Source organism: Dama dama, chromosome 21, assembly GCF_033118175.1.
Source record: "Dama dama isolate Ldn47 chromosome 21, ASM3311817v1, whole genome shotgun sequence".
In the NCBI taxonomy this organism is placed as follows: Eukaryota; Metazoa; Chordata; class Mammalia; order Artiodactyla; family Cervidae; genus Dama; species Dama dama.
The window spans coordinates 30,191,786-30,210,148 of record NC_083701.1 but is presented as its reverse complement, the minus strand read 5'-3'; the positions used below and the strand labels follow the sequence as shown (position 1 = coordinate 30,210,148).

Below are 18,363 nucleotides of genomic sequence, written 5' to 3'. Positions count from 1 at the left end.
GCCATCCAGCCATCTCATCCTCTGTCGTCCCCTTCTCCTCCTGCCCCCAATCCCTCCCAGCATCAGGGTCTTTTCCAGTGAGTCAACTCTTTGCATGAGGTGGCCAAAGTACTGGAGTTTCAGCTTCAGCATCAGTCCTTCCAATGAACACCTAGGACTGATCTCCTTTAGGATGGACTGGTTGGATCTCCTTGCAGTCCAAGGGACTCTCAAGGGTCTTCTCCAACACCAGAGTTCAAAAGCATCAATTCTTCAGCGCTCAGCTTTCTTCACCGTCCAACTCTCACATCCATACATGACCACTGGAAAAACCATAGCCTTGACTAGACGGACCTTTGTTGGCAAAGTAATGTCTCTGCTTTTTAATATGCCGTTTAGGTTGGTCATAACTTTTCTGCCAAGGAGTAAGCGTCTTTTAATTTCATGGCTGCAATCACCATCTGCAGTGATTTTAGAGCCCAAAAAAATAAAGTCTGACACTGTTTCCCCATCTCTTAGATGTTACTAAATATGACAGTTATTTTGGCATATACTGTCTGATATCACACCAATACTGCCTTCTGGGTGTTTAGATGAACACAGAATTCAGATGTTATTGGAGGTAAGTTCTGCCATTTATCTGTGGAAGATCTTAGGCAAGTTATGTTTACCTGAGCATCATTCCAATTTAGAAACTATTGCCTCATGGGGTTTTCATCAGAAGTAAGCAAGAGAGTACTCAGCTTAATCACGAGGTACAGAAGGTGCTCAATGCATCTGTGAGATGTTGTGGGAGTAACTAGGGTTTCAAAGATGACTTGGGTTAGTCATTATGAAACAAACTGGGACCTGGGACCCTTTGCTGCAGTGCTTACACCTGAACAGAGGGCTCCTCTAGCAATAAATACAAAGAAACAATAAGGGGCTAAAATAAACTACACGCATGAAGGCACAGCTGGTGCAAATTATGAACAATAAGCTACAAAAAGACCAAAGCCCAACTGCCACTTCTGAGATGTGGGGAGCAAAAGCAGGGTATTGTGCATTATTTCTGCACACAACATCATCAAAGGGCTGGGTAGACTACCTAGGCCACCTCTCCAGCATGACCTCAGGACCCCTACCCTTACTCCATTTAAGGGACAGGCTCATGGAGCCTCTCTCACCCAGGGAGCTAGCAAGATCTGTTGCTAGTTTTCACTCCCTGGTGCAGTATCATGAGGCCCAATAAAGCGTTACTTGAACTTTCATCTGGCTCCTATCCATAAATCCAAGGACATCGGTTAGTAAAAGTTGTGCTAAAGGGAAGCTTCCACTTAGTGAAGACAAAAAAAAAAAAAAAAAAAAAAAAAAATCCATGAAACCACAGTGGAAGTGATGTCTTTTTAATAGTAGAAAGCAGACAAGTTGAAAAACACCCGCAAAGATGGTAGAAAGTTTTAAGTGATACGAAAGAAACAGATGCCGTAGAAAGATAAAAGGTTTTGCAGACTTCTGTTGATTTATGAAATCATGAGCGTATGATATCTGATCTCATCCGAACGGGCTATCCAGTATGTTCAAAGACCTGCCACCTTGCCAGTGGCTGGTCATAGCACGTAAGTGGAAGGGTGGGTCCCCTGAGAGCAGAGCCCAAGCAATTTTGCCAACCGGGGAGAGCTGGTTTAGGCTGATGTCCCAGAGGCTGGAATGCACTTGAAACAAAGGGTTGAAGCTGAAAAGCTTTCATGGTTTGGGGAGAAACGTGACAAAATAAACCTGCAGTCTACAACTCAGGTCAAGAGTTTTCTTCCTCCTGCCTTCTAAAAATCGAAGCCAAGAAACAAACACATTTGGTAAAGGGCGGGCAGTCTCTTTTCCCCCTTTGTCTTCTCATTTTCATTCTTCTCATTTTTTCCAATGCATACTCTCACTTCTTCTTTCTCAGTCTCGGGTGTTTTCCCTCCAAACCCTCGCCCCCTCCTCACGCCCGCTTTACTGGGCTCTGCTCTCCGCCCCTCCACCCGGGACGGCCCCGGGGCCCGCACCTGCCAGGGGAGCGCTCGACCCCGACCCTCCCGGGGTGCTGACAGTGACGTAGAGGGGAGTCCGGGGCCCGCGCGGCCCGCCGACGTCACTGCCGCAGCGGTTCCCAACGAAGCCCAAGGATGGGAATTCAAGGAGGGAAACACGGCGGTGACCCGGCGGTCAGGGCTGAGCGCTGCGACTGGGCCGCGTGCTTGGGGTTTCCGAAGCGAAAAGGCCGGAATGGCGCCTCCCGCGTAGGCAGAGCCCACCCCACACCCTCAGAGCGCCCCAACACCAGAGTTTAGCGATCAGGGGGAATGTCCCCACACGGTGGGGCCTCGTGCGCACGCGCCTTGACCGGGGCGGTGGCGTGTTGCAGGACGAGGATGGGTCGGGGAGGAGGGCAGCGGGAGGGAACGGTGAGTGAGCCCCGAGGTACGGCCCCGGGGGAGGGCGGCTCAACCCCACCACCGCTAGCCCGGCTCCCTGGGCGCTGCGGCGGCGCGGGGCCTGCGGCGCGGCGTCGTGACGTCACGGTGGCGGCGGCCGTGGTTGGCGCAGGGTCCGCGGCTGCAAAGTGTGAATTACGCCGGGCTCGCGCCGGCGGCGGAGTGAAGTCAGGCTCCGGGGGAGGGGAGGGGAGGGGGCAGGACCGCGGCCGGAGCTGGTGCCTGCATCCAAGCCCCGCGCGCGCTGGGTCTCGCTGCTGGCTCCAGCTGTGTGTTTTTGCACCGCTTTGCTCTGTTTTTGCTTCGCTCCTGCTCCGCTGCCCCCCCACCCCCCGCCCCGGACCCTCTCCTCTGGGCCGAACAGCCTGGGGACGCCGGGGTTCCCCCTCCGACTTGGCGGGTGCTGCCCTCGCTTGCACCCCGGGAGCCGGGCGCGCGCTGGTCTTCGTTAACTGTTGCCGCGGCCGCCGCAGCGCCTTCCCGCCGGCGGCCCAGGCGGAGTGTTGGGGTGGGGGAGGCGTGAGCGCGGCTTCCCGGCCCGGGGTCGGCGCCCGCCCGCCCTGCCCCTGCCTCGGCCCGGCGCCCCCGAGCCGCGGCCCCTTCCCAGCGCAGGGGCCGGCGGCCGCGGCAGGGCGGGCGCCGCGCGGGGGCAGGGCGGGCGTATTCAATGGAAGTATGTTACCAGCTGCCGGTGCTGCCGCTGGACAGGCCGGTCCCCCAGCACGTCCTCAGCCGCCGAGGAGCCATCAGCTTCAGTTCCAGCTCCGCGCTCTTCGGCTGCCCCAATCCCCGGCAGCTCTCCCAGGTAAACGCCGCCGCCGGGGGCCCCACACTTGGGGGCTGCTCTTTTGTTTCTCTCCTTCCACCTGGCTTCACCTCCGCGACCCCTACTCCTCAGTCCTCGCCGTTCACCCCCACGACCAGCACTGCCCGTTGTTTCGGGATGTCTAGGCTGACCCCCTCCATTCGGGAGGCTTTTCTTTGATCCTCGGGACTCAAGCCTCACCCCACCCCCCACCCCGGCCTGCTCAAGGCTGGAGCCGGGTGGGCTCTGGGAGCCCCTTCGTACCCTCCCCAGGCGCGCCCCACTCTGTGCTCAGCGGCTTAAGGGTCTGGAATGACTTAAGTCGTCTTCCTTTTCTCGACGTCTCAGTCTGGAAGTTGGGCCTCTCTCTTCCTTACTTGTGGTCCTGGGCACACCTGGCCACCCCTCACCCCTACACACCTGTGCTGGGTTTGCGCCTCCCGCGCGCCCCGCGGTGCTGGGATGGTCCTGCAGTTCTCCGAACAATAGGCCGATTCTCGGTTGCTCGTCTCCCTACTCATTCGATTCTGTGGATGGACCCTGAGTGAGGTCAGAGAAACAAGTATTCAGAGTGCCTCCTCAAAGCTTCGGTTTCCGGAAAGTTGATAGCCAGGAATCAGTTTTGTTTTTAATTTGATAAGAAGATTATTAAGAGAAAAACTACTGATGGAGTACTCACAGGAAGACTTTGTTTTGAATGGTCCAGTACCAGTTGCTCCTGAGAATTTCGGTTTTTTGATTCTGTTGGCACAGCCTCTTATTTCTGGCAGATTTTGATTGCCAGATTTAAAATAGGGAGTACAAAAGAATTTTGTTTACATTTGAACTGAGTGCCGTCCATTTCTGCTGCCAGAACGTTACATGTTCATGATCACATTTTGTCACATATGTTTATTTTTCCTGTTGACTAGTATTAGCTTCTTTTATGGGAGCATATCTCCCCCCCACCCCAGGTATATTGTAAATAACTTGAGCCCGGTCTGTATTTCTTTTTGTTTTTACTGGTACAGTGGATAGCACCCAACAGAGATTTCTTAGAGTAGGTGTGTCCGGTAAATATTCGTCATTTGCTTCTTTGCCTAAATAGTTTGGAGAGAGAGAGCAGAAGCCTATATTTGGATTTCTCTGAATTGTTTTTATTTAAAATCAGACTTCTTTCACGGGACAAAGTAGTATGCTAATGAGGTCAGAGTCAACTTATAAAGATTACTGTGACATTTTAAAATACTGTTATGTAGTAACTTTCAAAGTTAGGTCCATGATCTGCCCTTAAAGTACTGCTTCAAGCATTTTCAGGTTCCAAATTTAAAATTGAAAAGATACTAATGGATTAAAAAGGTTTTTAATGGTAGTAACTTTTTTCCCTTTCTCATATCAGCAGCGCATGACTAATATTCATTTCCGGTTCAGTCTAAATGTTATAATGAAGGCAGTCAGTTATCACCTGTAAAATTATAAAAGGTGAATAAGGTTAGTTGTGCTCCCCAAGGAGAAAATGAATGATATCGGAGATTCCAAGGGAATTAATACAAGTAAGGCTGATGCCAGGGGTTTTACCTGATGCCTTAATTAATCCTCAGAGACCAATTTTAAGGCCCATTCCTTCTTAACTCAGTTCCTAGCTTTAGGTATAAATGGGTAATGGAATTTTAAAATTGATTGTGGAAGATAAAGCAAATATTGGATAGTCACACTGTAATGCCATGCCATGCTTAGTCGCTCAGTCGTCTCTCAGGCACCCTTCGGATTATAGTCTGCCAGGCTCCTCTGTTCATAGGATTCTCCAGGCAACAATACTGGAGTGGGTTGCCATTTTCCTTTTCCAGGGGGATCTTCCCAACGCAGGATCCAACCTGTTTCTCTTGGACTGCACGCAGATTGTTTTACCTTCTGAATCATTCGGGAAGATGATTATACTTACTCTTAAAACTTAAAAAAAAAAAAATTGTTTGTACTCCAAAGTGATGTGTATAGAAACTTCTGGTTTTCCTGAGTGTTCAACTTAGCGATGTCATTAAAATGACATTAAACTTACCATGGTGCTGAGTGGGTATGTTTTATCATTTTCAAATTTTTAAATAATTATTTAATACTAAAACATACATCATAGTGATTTGTTTGGGGCCAATGGGAATTTGTAATAGACTGAAAAAGAGACAAATCTTGGAATCTTATTCAGAGCTCCTAAAGTAAATATTTGGTTAAATCAAAAGCCTCGTTTACCCTTGAATCTTGAGTTTCTAAGTCTAGAGCTACAGGAATTATAAAAAGTTTAGGTGGTTTTGTAGTCTCTTTGAAAAGACTTAAGGAAACCTGGTTTTGTTTTTTTCCTCCTTGGGTACTAAATAGAAGTCATTTATTTTAGAGTACTTCTATTTTAAAATATGTTCACAGCTAGCAATCTTTTCATTTTTCAATTTTTACTTTAATATTGGAGCCCAGTTCATAGTAGGGACTTAGTAAGTACTGGCTGAATGAGTGAATGGCTTATGAAGTTATCACTGACTGAGCCTCAGTTGAAAATAGGAAATCAACATAAAGTCTTTGATCCCGGTCTAGCAGTATCTCATTTATCCAAAACTTGCTTTGGAGTTTGTAAGTGTAGACTTTTTAACAGATTCAGGAAATCAGAAGACTCAGCAGCCAAAGGAGATCCTCTGAGTTCTGACAAACTCCTTTTCCAAGTAATGGCACATTTGCAGGGGGATTGGAGGCTTCTGGAGTCAGGTTTACACTGAGAGCAGCAGAAGTTGACAACTGATGCACCAGAAGCTCAGGACTGCAAGAAACACTCTTCAAAACCAGCAGCTTTTAAAAAGTTTGGCATCTTGAGTGTCTGCAGCACAATCATGTTTTTGATTTTAGTCAAAATAGTACTTAATAGAATCTGTTTTTAAAAGTTGAAAGATTGATACTGTTTAAAACAAACAAAACCTCCGTTGTGTGTTGGTGCTTAAATGGGCAAGCATGTGTTATCTGGAAAGTTCATTTATGTGGAGCACCAGCTCTCCCAAGGATGCCAAGTGAATAAATGAAGCATTAATTTTTTGTTTTAAAACAGGTCACGTACTACTTTCTCAAATGGTTGATAATGAGAGATTTTTAAATTATTTGAAAAATAAGGATAATAGTTTTTTTTTTGGTTATTTTGGGGATATGTATTGTTGTTAGATGAATTTAAACATTTCTCTCGCAGAACACCTTTGTTATTTGGAAAACAAAAACGTGAGAACAGAAATTATCTTGTCCACCACTGTGGCCACAGTGCTTTTCGTAGGTAGGTGCTTATTAAGTGTGGAAGTTGGGTTAGTATATTGGTAGCATGCCAAAACACCACACATGGGATTATTTCAGTCAGATTTCCTATGCACTGGAAACAAATCTTATTTGGGTGAGAAATCTGAGGTTTAATTTTTTTTTAATGATCATAAATCTATGGTATGTATTATTATTGAACAAAATTTGGGGATCTAGTGTGCAAACATATGCTTTTAGCACTGTAATAAGCTAAATTTGATTGCTAATTTAGCATCTGTATCTTTTTTATAGGCTTAATTTTTTTAGAGCAGTTCTATGTTCACAGCACAATTGAGTAGAATATGGAGAGATTTCCCATGTACCATTCCCCTGTTATCAATATCTCTCACCTGTGGGATATTTTAACATTTGTTACAGTTGGAACATTTGTTACACTGCTGAACCTACCTCTGCACATCACCTACCTCTGCACATCACCCAGGCGTGCATCCTTTGCCATAGGGTTCATTATTGGTATCTTTTTTTTTGGTTGTTTAACCCAGAAACTATTCCACAAATATTTACTGAACACCTTCTGTGAATGTGTTAGGTACTGAGAAAATGCAAAGAATTAGTTAAAAAAAAAAAATCATTTGTGAGCCTGCCAGCCTAACCAAGTTTTTCTTTCTGAAGTCTTGCCGTCCTTATTCATAAACATTTTTAACTTGTAGTCATAGTGTGCATATCTGTCATCCTTAGCAGTGTTCTTAGTGTAGGAAAGATTATCAGAGTCCTGTGTGTGCCAGGACAGTTCAGAGCCCCTTGGAAAACAGTTGATTCCTCCTTGAAGAAGCTTACAGGATTTTGGTGAGGAAAATGGTATGGTTATATGTGATATATTTGTTGTAGTGACACTGTCAAGGTGTCATGAGACTACAAGAAGGTAAGCCTCACTTGGTAGTTTAAGCCTTAGGCTAAGGTTAAGAAGATGTTTCTAGGTAAATGGGTGCTTGTAAGGGAGGAGGAGAGACAGCACACAGGCAGCTAAGTAGATTAATAGACTATCAGAAGAAGTTTTTGTGATGATGGAAATGTTCTCTGTAGTATCTAATAGTCACTAGTCATATATCAGGGCTTCCCAGGTGGTGCTGTTGGTAAAGAATCAACTTGCCAAGGCAGGAGGTGTGGGTTTGATCCCTGTGCCGAGACTATCCCCTGGAGAAGGAAATGGCAACCCACTCCAGTATTCTGGCCTGGAAAATGCCATGGACAGAGGAGCCTGGCGGGTTATAGTCCATGGGAGCACGAAGGATTGGACATGACTGAGCAGCTGGGCACACACACACACAGCCATGTGATGAGCACTTGAAATGTGGCTAGGTTTGACTGTGGGATTGAATTTTCAGTTGAGTTTTGTTTAAATAGCTGCATATGGCTAGTGGCTCAGGCATTGGCGGACGTGGTGTGTAGTTGTAGTTAATGGTGGTTAGTGGTGATGTGGTGTTGATCTGTCAGTAGCTCATTCTCTGGATGCTGAATGTAAGAGCTCTTTTCGGGCTGTTGCTGTTATCTGCAAAACTTCATTTAATACCTTCATGCAAATTTGATCAAGTCTTCAGAGTGAAATCACTTGATTGGGTCAGGAGGTAGGAAAGCTTTTTGACTTTCTCGAATCTTCACTTTTATGGTTCAAAGATGAATGAGCATATCTCTTTCCAGTTGTATAGTATGCAATCGTTATACTATATGTTAGATAAACATTTTAAATATTTTATAAACACTTATATAAATGCTTTACTGCTTCAGCAGATGTGCTGTGGTACTCTAAGTTTGTTTTCACTTGCAGTAAGCAAGAGTACACTTTCTGATATGTTTTTGTACATTTGCATCTCCTCTTTTGTGACATTTCCTTTGCTTCAGTTCAGTTCAGTCACTCAGTCGTGTCCGACTCTTTGTGACCCCATAGACTGCAGCACACCAGGCTTCCCTGTCCGTCACCAGCTCCCGGAGCTTGCTCAGACTCATGTCCATCAAGTCGGTGATGCCATCCAACCATCTCATCCTCCATCGTCCCCTTCTCCTCTCACCTTCTATCTTTCCCAGCATTAGGGTCTTTTCCAATGAGTCAGTTCTTCAAACTGGCCAAAGTATTGGAGCTTCAGCATCAGTCCTTCCAGTGCATATACAGGACTGATCTCCTTTAGGATGGACTGCTTGGATCTCCTTGCAGTCTGAGGGACTCTCAAGACTCTTCTCGAACACCGCAGTTCCAAAAGCATGAATTCTTGGGTGCTCAACTTTCTTTATAGTCCAGCCCTCACATCCATACATGACTACTGGGAAAACCATAACTTTGACTAGATGGACCTTTGTTGGCAAAGTACTATCTCTGCTTTTTAATATGCTGTCTGGGTTGGTCATCGGAGAAGGCAGTGGCACCCCACTCCAGCGCTCTTGCCTGGAAAATCCCATGGACGGAGGAGCCTGGTAGGCTGCAGTCCATGGGGTCACTAAGAGTCGGACACGACTGAAGTGACTTGGCAGCAGTAGCAGGTTGGTCATAGCTTTTCTTCCAAGGAGGAAACATCTTTTAATTTCATGGCTGCAGTCACCATCTGCAGTGATTTTGGAGCCCCCAAAATAAAGTCCCTCCTTTGCATATCCTGTGCTTATTTACCGCTGCTGTTACCTACCTAATAGTTGGTAAAGGTGCACTGCTCAGATGTTAGCACAGCTGCAAGGCTCTTCACAAGCCTGTGTTCAGAAGCCAGTGGGGAGGGTGGTGGAGGGGGAAGGGAGGTCGTGCAGCCAGTGGTGAACCAGGGAGTGATTCTGTTTCTGAGACCTTCTTCCCTGCCCACTGCCAAGACACTCCTTTGGTAGGAACCTTGGTTTCATTGTTCTGTTTGCAGAAAGGGTTCATAATTTGATTTAAATTCAGTACTCCCATGTTTGGGCTTTTACTTCAAAGTAAACATATGTGTGTATATGTATATTCATACTACAGATACATGCTCACACATACTATTAATGTAAATTTATAGTGTATTTGGACTGTAGTTTTGGTTGAGGATTAGGGTGTTGAAATTGCTGGTTTCTACGTTGTTATCAGGAGCATGTGTCGTCTGTGGGATGTGAACTGAGAGGTTTTAGACCTTTTTCCAGATTTTGTGGCTTTGTTGTGTTGCCTAGTGTCAGTTGTATATACTGTATACTCAAAAATTCTTTTTTAAACATGGAAGCCCTGCTTGAGGTAAAATATTAAGCCCTTTACAGGAGTTAGGAAGATTAGGGGACTCACTTTAGGTGGAAACAGGGAGGGGTGTGTATCATCCATTCTTTTTGAAGCAGTTTGATAAGACTTCTGCTAACACTTCCTTTCCTCCTCCCTCCCTCCTTCCCTTCATTCTTTGCAAAAAGGGTTAGAGCAGTTTTAGAGAATTGAATTCTTTTCTGAGGATGGATACAGAGACAAGCTCAAAGAGGAGAGCTGAAGAAAGGGAAATAGACAAAGTTTAGCTTGACTCAATTTTTGTCTAGGATCATTAATAGTTATAGAGATCCTAGGAAATTTTAGATGATAAAGAACCCTCATTGCATGCAGATACTCTTAATGAATTAAATTTTTTTTGTCTGTACTATAGACTGTGTATCACATTTGCTGTGTTTCTGTAAAATCTTTCTAATTTTGTTAGAAATCTTTTTTTTTTTTTTACTAATTTTGTTAGAAATCTTTTGACCCATTATCTTTTTTTCACTCAGTATCTTTAGTCAGAGTTTTCTGGACCTTCTTACATTCCCTTTGACCACTCCAGAAAACTTCAACAATTTTTATTCTTCTAATTAAAAAAAAAATTCAAAACCTATTTTATTATGGCTACAGATTGTTCATATTTTATAATTTGAATTGCGAGAAAATTGAGTGTTCTCTTCCACATTGAAATGGCCTGTTCTTGCCTGAAATTAAGGTAAATTTTTACATTGTTGACAAATACATCTTTCAAAAGATTAATCATAAATGATACTTTTATATGGTTGCATTCAGGTGTAAATGTTCGTGTGATCAGTATATGGGGAAAGGAATGAAAATTATATTTGTAGATGAACCTTCTAAGCATGCAGGGCTTCATTTTGGCTGCTGGCAGGAAACCTTCTGAAGAGACCTACGCCACTGATCCTGTGATGGACATGAGTCTCTCCTGCTTCTAATTTTGAGTGGGAATTTAGGGTTCTTGCTCCATGCCTCCACCTGCTGGTAGGGATTGGCGCTTCGTTTTCAGAAGATGGCTAGAGGGAGAAGGCAAGGACAAAGGCAGGGAGGGCATAGTTTGGGAAAGAAAAATTGTTAATCAGATGACTGAATACAGGCCAAATCTACTCTATTTCTTGGAGTTTTGAGTAGACCAAACTCTGGCTCAGGACCATGTAAAGTACTCGGCAAACAGCACTCAGTAAAGAGGCAGTAATCTCTCTTTAATATTAATTATAATTATTTGTTTTCACTTATTGAGTACCTCCTACATGCCAGATACTGTAACTGATGTTTTTAATCTTTATAAAAGATTACTTTATGAGATAATTGGCAGTACTCCCATTTTTACTGAGGAGTGAGTAAAAACTGAGCTTAGAGACGTTAAATCCCATTTTTACCAAGGAGCACGTAAACTGAGTTTAGTACTTGCACTTGCTTTGCCTAAAGCATCAGGCAAGATGTTGGAGAAGAGCCTTTCACATTCCAGAGTCTTACTTTCAAACTGGTCTGCCTCATTGGTGAAGGTGAGTGGAATATAGTTAGACTTCTAGGTTTATGGGTTATAGATTTTGTTGACTCACGGATCTGGATAAAGAAAACATTTGGTAATTTGAGACAATTATTTGAAATGATAACCTTCACTATGGTCTTCTCAAATCATATCTGGAATATTTTGTCCTAGGCGCCATGTTCTAGGGGGACAAGATTTAGCCAAGTCATACTATGAAGACAGTGACTAGGGTGGTGAGGTGATTTGAAGCTGTACTGTTTGATATGTGATGGGGGAAGTGGAAGACAGTCTGGAGAGGAAGACTCAGGATTGAAGTCAGGAGGGGTGGGAATGGAGATGGGTAGGGGCTGTTGAGATGTGATGGAGCATTGCTGTCTTCTAGTATTTGAAGGACTGCCATGTGAATGAGAAGAAAAGGATAAATTTAGGTTTTGCTTTGGTTGTATGTTCTCAATTGCAGTGCCTTTTCCTTCCTTTGTGAGGTCAGTTGCTAATATATAGGAGGAGACCCAAGCTTTAAGTTGTGTCTAGTCCAAGACAACACTACCACGTATTGGAAAAGAGTTCACCTCTGGGTCATTCTGACCCTTTAAAGCCCATGCATTATCTTCTACTTCCTCTTACTATATGGGAAAAAAAAAGGTGTTATCTCAGAGGGTAGATAAGGACCAATAGGTAGAAACAATAGAAATAGAGAGGGAGCTCTTATATTTAACCATGTATGTATGTGAAGTTGGCTCTTTGCGACCCCATGGGCACCAAGCTCCTTCGTCCATGGGATTTTCTAGGCAAGAGTACTGGAGTGGGTTGCCATTTCCTTCTCCAGGGAATCTTCCCGGCCCAGGGATCGAACCCAGGTCTCCCGCATTGTAGACAGACACTTTACCGTCTGAGCCACCAGGGAAGTCCATATTTAATGTTAAAAGAATGATACTGATTTTTGTTTTCACATTGACAACTTTTTAAAAAGCAAGTGTATAGCTTGAAGATTGTACTCATGCAAGCTGCTAGTAAGAGTCTAAATCATTTTTAAGTTTTCTGAAAAGTAATTTGACAATTGAATAAAATTAATACTTTTGCCTGATAATTTCCCTTTGGGAATCTGTACTGAGCAAATAACCAGAAATTTAGATAAAGGTTAATGATCCTCAGGGATTTTCATCATGTATTTATCAATGAAAAATTAAAAACCTAATTTATAATTGGTTGAATTATAGTATTTCTTCTTGTGAGTATATGATATTTTTTACATTGTGTGACTACTAAAATGCATTGAATTTAAAGTATATACAGTACAGTTTACAAATGGCTAAATAAATTTTAGTATTTCCTATTATTTCTGTATTATGTACTACTTAAATACTTGGAAGAATTGCATGAAAAATAGCTTATAGCAATATTAAGCTAGCAAACAAAACCTCAGTGTTTTTTTTTAATTTGTTTATTGTAAAGTAATTAGCCTCCAACTAATAAAAATAAATGAAAAAAAAATAGATCACAAAGCATAAACATTCACACAGTTGCATGCTTGCAAAAGAGGGTGGGGGAGGGGGGGTGGAGCCAGTATATATCCCAAAATGCTAATTGAAGCTATCTCCGGATGGTGAAATTATAAGTAATTTAACTTTTGGTTTAGCAGTTTATGTAATTGTACATGTTCTTTTAGCATGAATCTCCATTTTTTAAATTTATTTTTAATTGAAGGATAGTTGCCGTACAGTGTTGTGTGGTTTTTGTCACACATCACCAGGTATCAGCCATAGGTGTGTTTATGTCCCCTCCCTCTGGAGCCTCCCTCCCACCTCCTGCCCGTCCCAGCCCATCATCACAGAGCAGGTCATCACAGAGCAGGTTTGAACTCCCTGCATCATACAAATCTCTTAATCCTAGAAAAATTTAAATAAGTTGTATTTGGGCTGGATCTGTGATTGAGATGTCCAGAGAAGAAAACCTCATGAACACTGCCTCGTGAGATTATAAATTCCCGAAAGATACTTGGATGAAGTTCTTGTGTAGGGGTTTAACTTTTCTGGTTCCTGCCAACTTCATGATTCTGTGATTCTTTGGTAACTCAGTTGCGTGGTTGATAGATATGTAGCTCTGGTAATGATAAAGAGGTTTCACTCTCCATGGGAGGTGTTGGGAAGTACGTTTAAGTATAGTTTTTTTTTTTTTTTTTTTTAATAGTTATTGTTTTAAAGAAGAGCTATTTGATAACAGCCTGTGAAGAGATTTTGAGCAGTGGTAGTGGTGGAAGGAATAGAAAGTTAGGAGGAGTTAGATCCTAGGAACTGGTTTGATTTGAGAGGTTAAAAACAAACAAACAAAAACTCTGCACCTTTTAAATTTGAGAGACCAGGTAGTTAGATCATGAGGCTAGTAACACAAATACAAAAGAAGAGGCAGATTTTGTTTTTCTTCTTTTCCTGTTTTGTGTATGTGTGTGGAGGACTGGGCAAGGATGGTAGAGTGCATTTTATGTTCACATTAAATATGTCTAGTTCAAGTTTTTGGGGAGCCATCCAGGTGAGGATGTCCAATAGGCAGTATCTTAGGATGAAGGTTAAGACTAATGACATATTTAGACTTCTACCACAAGGGTTTTCAAACATTTTTTTGCTCAAATCCCTTTGAAAAACTTGAAAAAACAGATAAAAGACTGACTCCCTTCTTATTCATCTAGAACTTTTCTTTGTATTGATAAGTATTTGTAAATGATATAGATTTGTATCAGTATTTGCAAATGATATAGATTTTGGTATATTACTTGAACCACGGTATGAACAAGCTCTTAATTTCAAGTCAGAATTTTTATATTCCTTATTTTTCTCTTTGAGCTCATTTCTATTTGATCCTGCTTATCCTTAAAATGCTTTCAAGTATAAAAGAATAATTATCAGTTACAGTATACTTTTCTACAACAAAAGTAAATTCATTCATTAATTTAACAGATGGAAATAGAAAATATTTTAGCAGTGTCACCATTTCTTCTGAGTTCTATGCAAAAACAGTTGTAAAACATTTGAAATTTTCTGTGTCTGTAAGGCTGTGTCAAATTTATTTTGGCTTGAGTTTTCAATACAATGATAGCCAGTAGACATTCAAAATAACGTGAGTTTTAAAATTTATAAGTATTAAATAGTAAAAATTTAATGGGACATGCATTTTATTTTAATCATCTTATTAATAGATTTTATCTATTTATAAATATTATTAGAAAAGATGAGGTTCTCCATTGATATTCTTCTTTCTTACTTTAATAGTGGAAGTATTGAGAAGTCTCGTTTATAGATTTAGCAAATGGACTTGATCCTCTTTCCATTTTCATGATAGTAGGAGCTGGTGACCCTTGACTTGAAAAAAAAAAAAAAAAATTGATACACAGTCCAGAAAGTGATTAACTTTTTCAACATGAATGCTTTAGACTCTCCTTTGGGCTCCTCAGCTGTTGTCAGGCCCCAGCTCCACAGAAAGTTTTAGGAAGTGTTGAGTTACGTCTGATAGAAGAGGAGAGATGAAAGGGGAGAGGAGGTAAATGAAAAGTGTCAGTAGAATGGTTCTAAAACGTTGTACATTTGGAAGCTGAGCACCTAAAAATCGATTCCCTTGAAACTCCCCATGCCTGGGTGCTCCTCAGTACATGTGTGTGTGACCCCGTGTGTCAGCCACTGTTGACTGTGTTTCACCACAGTACCTTGTTGCTGTATTTTACTGTTCTCTGTAGGAATACACGAGCTAATAATTTATTATGTTGATAGGTTGGTCAGAAATGAGTTACTGGCATACAGTAGGTATTCAAAAACGGTTTATTAAAATGGAATTATAGTGGTGGTTTGATGTGTGGAGGAATGCACTACATTGTTAATGGAAAAATGGAGTGAGTTTGGAGGCAGATAGTCTACAAAAAATATTTTGCCCATTTCAGAGCTGAGAAGGTAAGCTTTCTGCTATGATATTTATGACCTGGGTTCATAGAACGTCAAAGTGAGAGGAGTCTGGGCGAGTTAGCCCCCCTGCGTCCAGATGAGTAACTGGAACACGGGCTTAAGGACATGCTGGGCACTGTGGCCGTCTCTTCAGTTGAACACCCTGATTTTGGCTACTGCATTTTTGCTTGAGCACTTTTGGAATGAGAAGACTACCGCTTTTTAAGGCAGTCCATTGCAGTGTTGAAAGGTGTGATGGGTTGAATAGAGTCCACCAGAAATTCACGTCTATGTGGAAACTCAGAACATGACCTTGTTTGGAATGAGGATCTTTGTAAATGCAGTCAAGTTGAGGTCATATGGGTTAGGGCAGACTGGAGTCTAAGAAGAGGCAAGGACCCAGAGAGCCTCTGAAACACAAGAAGGCAAACCATAAAGAGAAGCAGAGACGGGACTGATGGCAGCTACAGGCCAGGAACTCCAGTGCTGGCCGGGCCGCGTGGGGAACCACTGCAGGGCATGGGAGGGTTCCTCCCTCGCGCCTTCATTTATTCAGAGGAGCACAGCCCTGCCCACACCACCTTGATTCTGGACTCCTAGCCTGCTGACTGAGAATAAATCCCTGTTAGTGTAAGCCACCCTGTTGGTGGTCCTTGGCTACAGCAGCCCTAGGAAACTAACACACGCAGCTTTGAATGTTTTAAAATGTGTTTGTTCCTCCTTGCAATCGTCAGGAGATTTTGGAGCACTTTTACCCTGCCAGGCACTTGGCTTGGTTTATCAAAGATAAATAAGACACGCTTCCTGCTTCCCATTCTTAGAGTTCGTCCATCAAGAAAGATAGCTGTGTAAGGACACGGTTGCAGTGCTTGAGGAGGATTGTGTGTGAAGTTCAGTGGGGGCACAGTGAAGCTGGGAGAGCCAAGGAAGGTGTGACAAGAGACCTTTATGCTTGCTTAGAAAGAGAGAGCTGAAACCACCTGTGTGGGAATGCTGCTTGATCCTGCCACTGCGAGTGCTGTCACTCCTACTAGTTCAAGGTATGTAGTATCCTGTTGCTAGAATTCTCTCTGGCCAGATCAGTCAAAAAAAATTTTTTTTTGACTGCTCCACACGGCTTGCAGGATCTCCGTTCCCTGACCACGCATTGAACCCAGGTCTCCGCAGTGAAAGCGTTGAATCCTAACCACTAGACCACCAGGGGACGTCTCGAAGTAATTTTAAAAATGCAGCCAGATCACGCTACTGTGCTGAAAAATCCCTGTTTCATGGTGCTTGTCACAGTGAAAATAAAATTCAAACTCCTTTTCAGCATACAGCCCTGTAAAATCTAACCCCTCCTAACTTCAGTCTTGTTTCCTTTTGCAGTGGTCTTCCTGGTGTCTGTGAACATTGTCAGGTTTCTTCCCATCTTTGACCTTGTACCTGCTCTGCCCCCAGACCCAAGGTCTTCTGTGCCTCTTCTTCCTTCAAGTCTCAGCTCACCCTTTGCAGAGGAGCCTTCCCTGACCACCCTATTTAAAAAGCACCCCTCCCCCATCTGTCTTATTACCTTGTTTTATTTATGACACAGACCCACTAATTGGATTTGTCTATTTCTGTCTGGCTTCCACCCAGACCTTACTCTCCATCCCTGCCACCACAGAAGGTATGGTAAGGAAGCACGAACCTTGTTCACACTCTTCCCTGCTGTGTCCTTCCTTCAACACATAGGAAGTGTTCACTACAGAAGGAAGAAAAACTTCCTCTATCAGAGTCATGCTCATCATGTCATATCATGCGTCACCACAACTCTCTTTGGGATGGATCCCAAACCATGTTCTTATGTTGACAATTTCATTTTATAGTCCCAGACTTTTCCCTCCCCCACCCTCCAAAGTTCCAGCTTCATTTTTATACCCTTTCTGAGCTGCCCTCTGTGGTACTGGAGCTATCTTAATCTCTGCTGCTGCTGCTAAGTCACTTCAGTCGTGTCTGGCTCTGTGCGACCCCATAGACGGCAGTCCATCAGGCTTTGCCGTCCCTGGGATTCTCCAGGCAAGAACACTGGAGTGGGTTGCCATTTCCTTCTCCAATGCATGAAAGTGAAAAGTGAAAGTGAAGTCACTCAGTCGTGTCTGACTCTTAGCAACCCCATGGACTGCAGCCCACCAGGCTCCTCCATCCATGGGATTTTCCAGGCAAGAGTACTGGAGTGGGTTGCCATTGCCTTTTCCCTATCTTAATCTCTAAGATTACATAATCTTTTTTAAGGATGCATTGAGATTTAGAGAAGTTACCCAGAGTAGCAAAGCTGTAAGCAGTGTTTCTAGGATTTGGATTTAGATCTCTTTCTGAGAGTGCCTTTCTGATTGTGCTTCTCTGAGTTTTTTTCGGTGAGTGGGAAGGAAAAACCCAGAATTAAAATAGCCCTGTCCATTTGGACTGGGAACAGCAAACACATTATAAGAGAGAGTTGGGTGATATTTGTTAAGAGGAATTCTAAAAAGTCACTTGAATTTTTTTTTGGAGCAAAGTTAATACACACTTGTTATAAAGAAGAAAATAAGCATCGTCCGTAGTCTACCATCCAGAGATAACTGCTGTTAACATTTTAGACATTTTTATCCCATGTCTTTCTGTGCAGAAATAAAAGAATGTGCTATACACAGCTTTCTCCACATTCGGGGTTTCCTTAGGTTAGTTTTTATAGAACTGGGATTACTGGTTCAAGGAGTGTGAACATTTGAATAGAATTTTTATTTCTACATTGCTTTTCTAAAGCAACCATTTCAGTACTCTGGAGACTGACCAAAGGCCAATTGCATGAAACTTTGGAAAGTGTAATGCCGTTGAACTTGGAGTGAGAAAAACGAAAATCTGTGGCATTCTTGATGGGAGCTCCTCCCATTTCACCCCACTGTGTCCTGGCTTGCTTGCTGTGAGGTTCTGCCAGCAGGAAGCAGGGCATACAGACTTCAGCTTGAAAAGGGCTCAGCTCTTTGGAGTGATGGGTGATGTGCAGTGACGTCTTCTGTGGATGCGAATTTTCAGAAGTGTAGGGAGGGCCAGTGGTGAGCTCAAAGAGCCTGGAATTGCAGTGCTGTTTGGGGTAAACATGGTGCTGGATGAGGCGGAGCATAAACACAGGAAAGACACCTGGGAGATGTGAAAGGGCCCTGAGGAAAGGAAACCTGGGGCAAACTGGAACAGACTGA

The 18,363-nt window shown here is 43.1% G+C and overlaps 1 protein-coding gene across 10 annotated transcripts in view; it reads left to right on the top strand.

Annotated features, from left to right (window-relative positions):
* Nucleotides 1–1,805: 1,805 nt before the first annotated feature.
* PDE7A (phosphodiesterase 7A) overlaps nt 1,806–18,363 on the top strand; it is a 110,883-nt gene continuing 94,325 nt past the window's right edge. For 3 of the 10 annotated variants that reach the window (XM_061123393.1, XM_061123394.1, XM_061123392.1), the window contains exons 1-2: nt 1,806–2,240; nt 3,121–3,240. In XM_061123393.1, coding sequence (XP_060979376.1) covers nt 2,127–2,240; nt 3,121–3,240 — 234 coding nt within the window. In that variant the 5' untranslated portion in view covers nt 1,806–2,126. Of the gene's footprint in view, nt 2,406–2,495; nt 2,979–3,088; nt 3,241–16,066; nt 16,207–18,363 lie in introns of those variants that run through there. The other 7 variants (XM_061123398.1, XM_061123403.1, XM_061123397.1 and 4 more) reach the window with 7 other exon arrangements.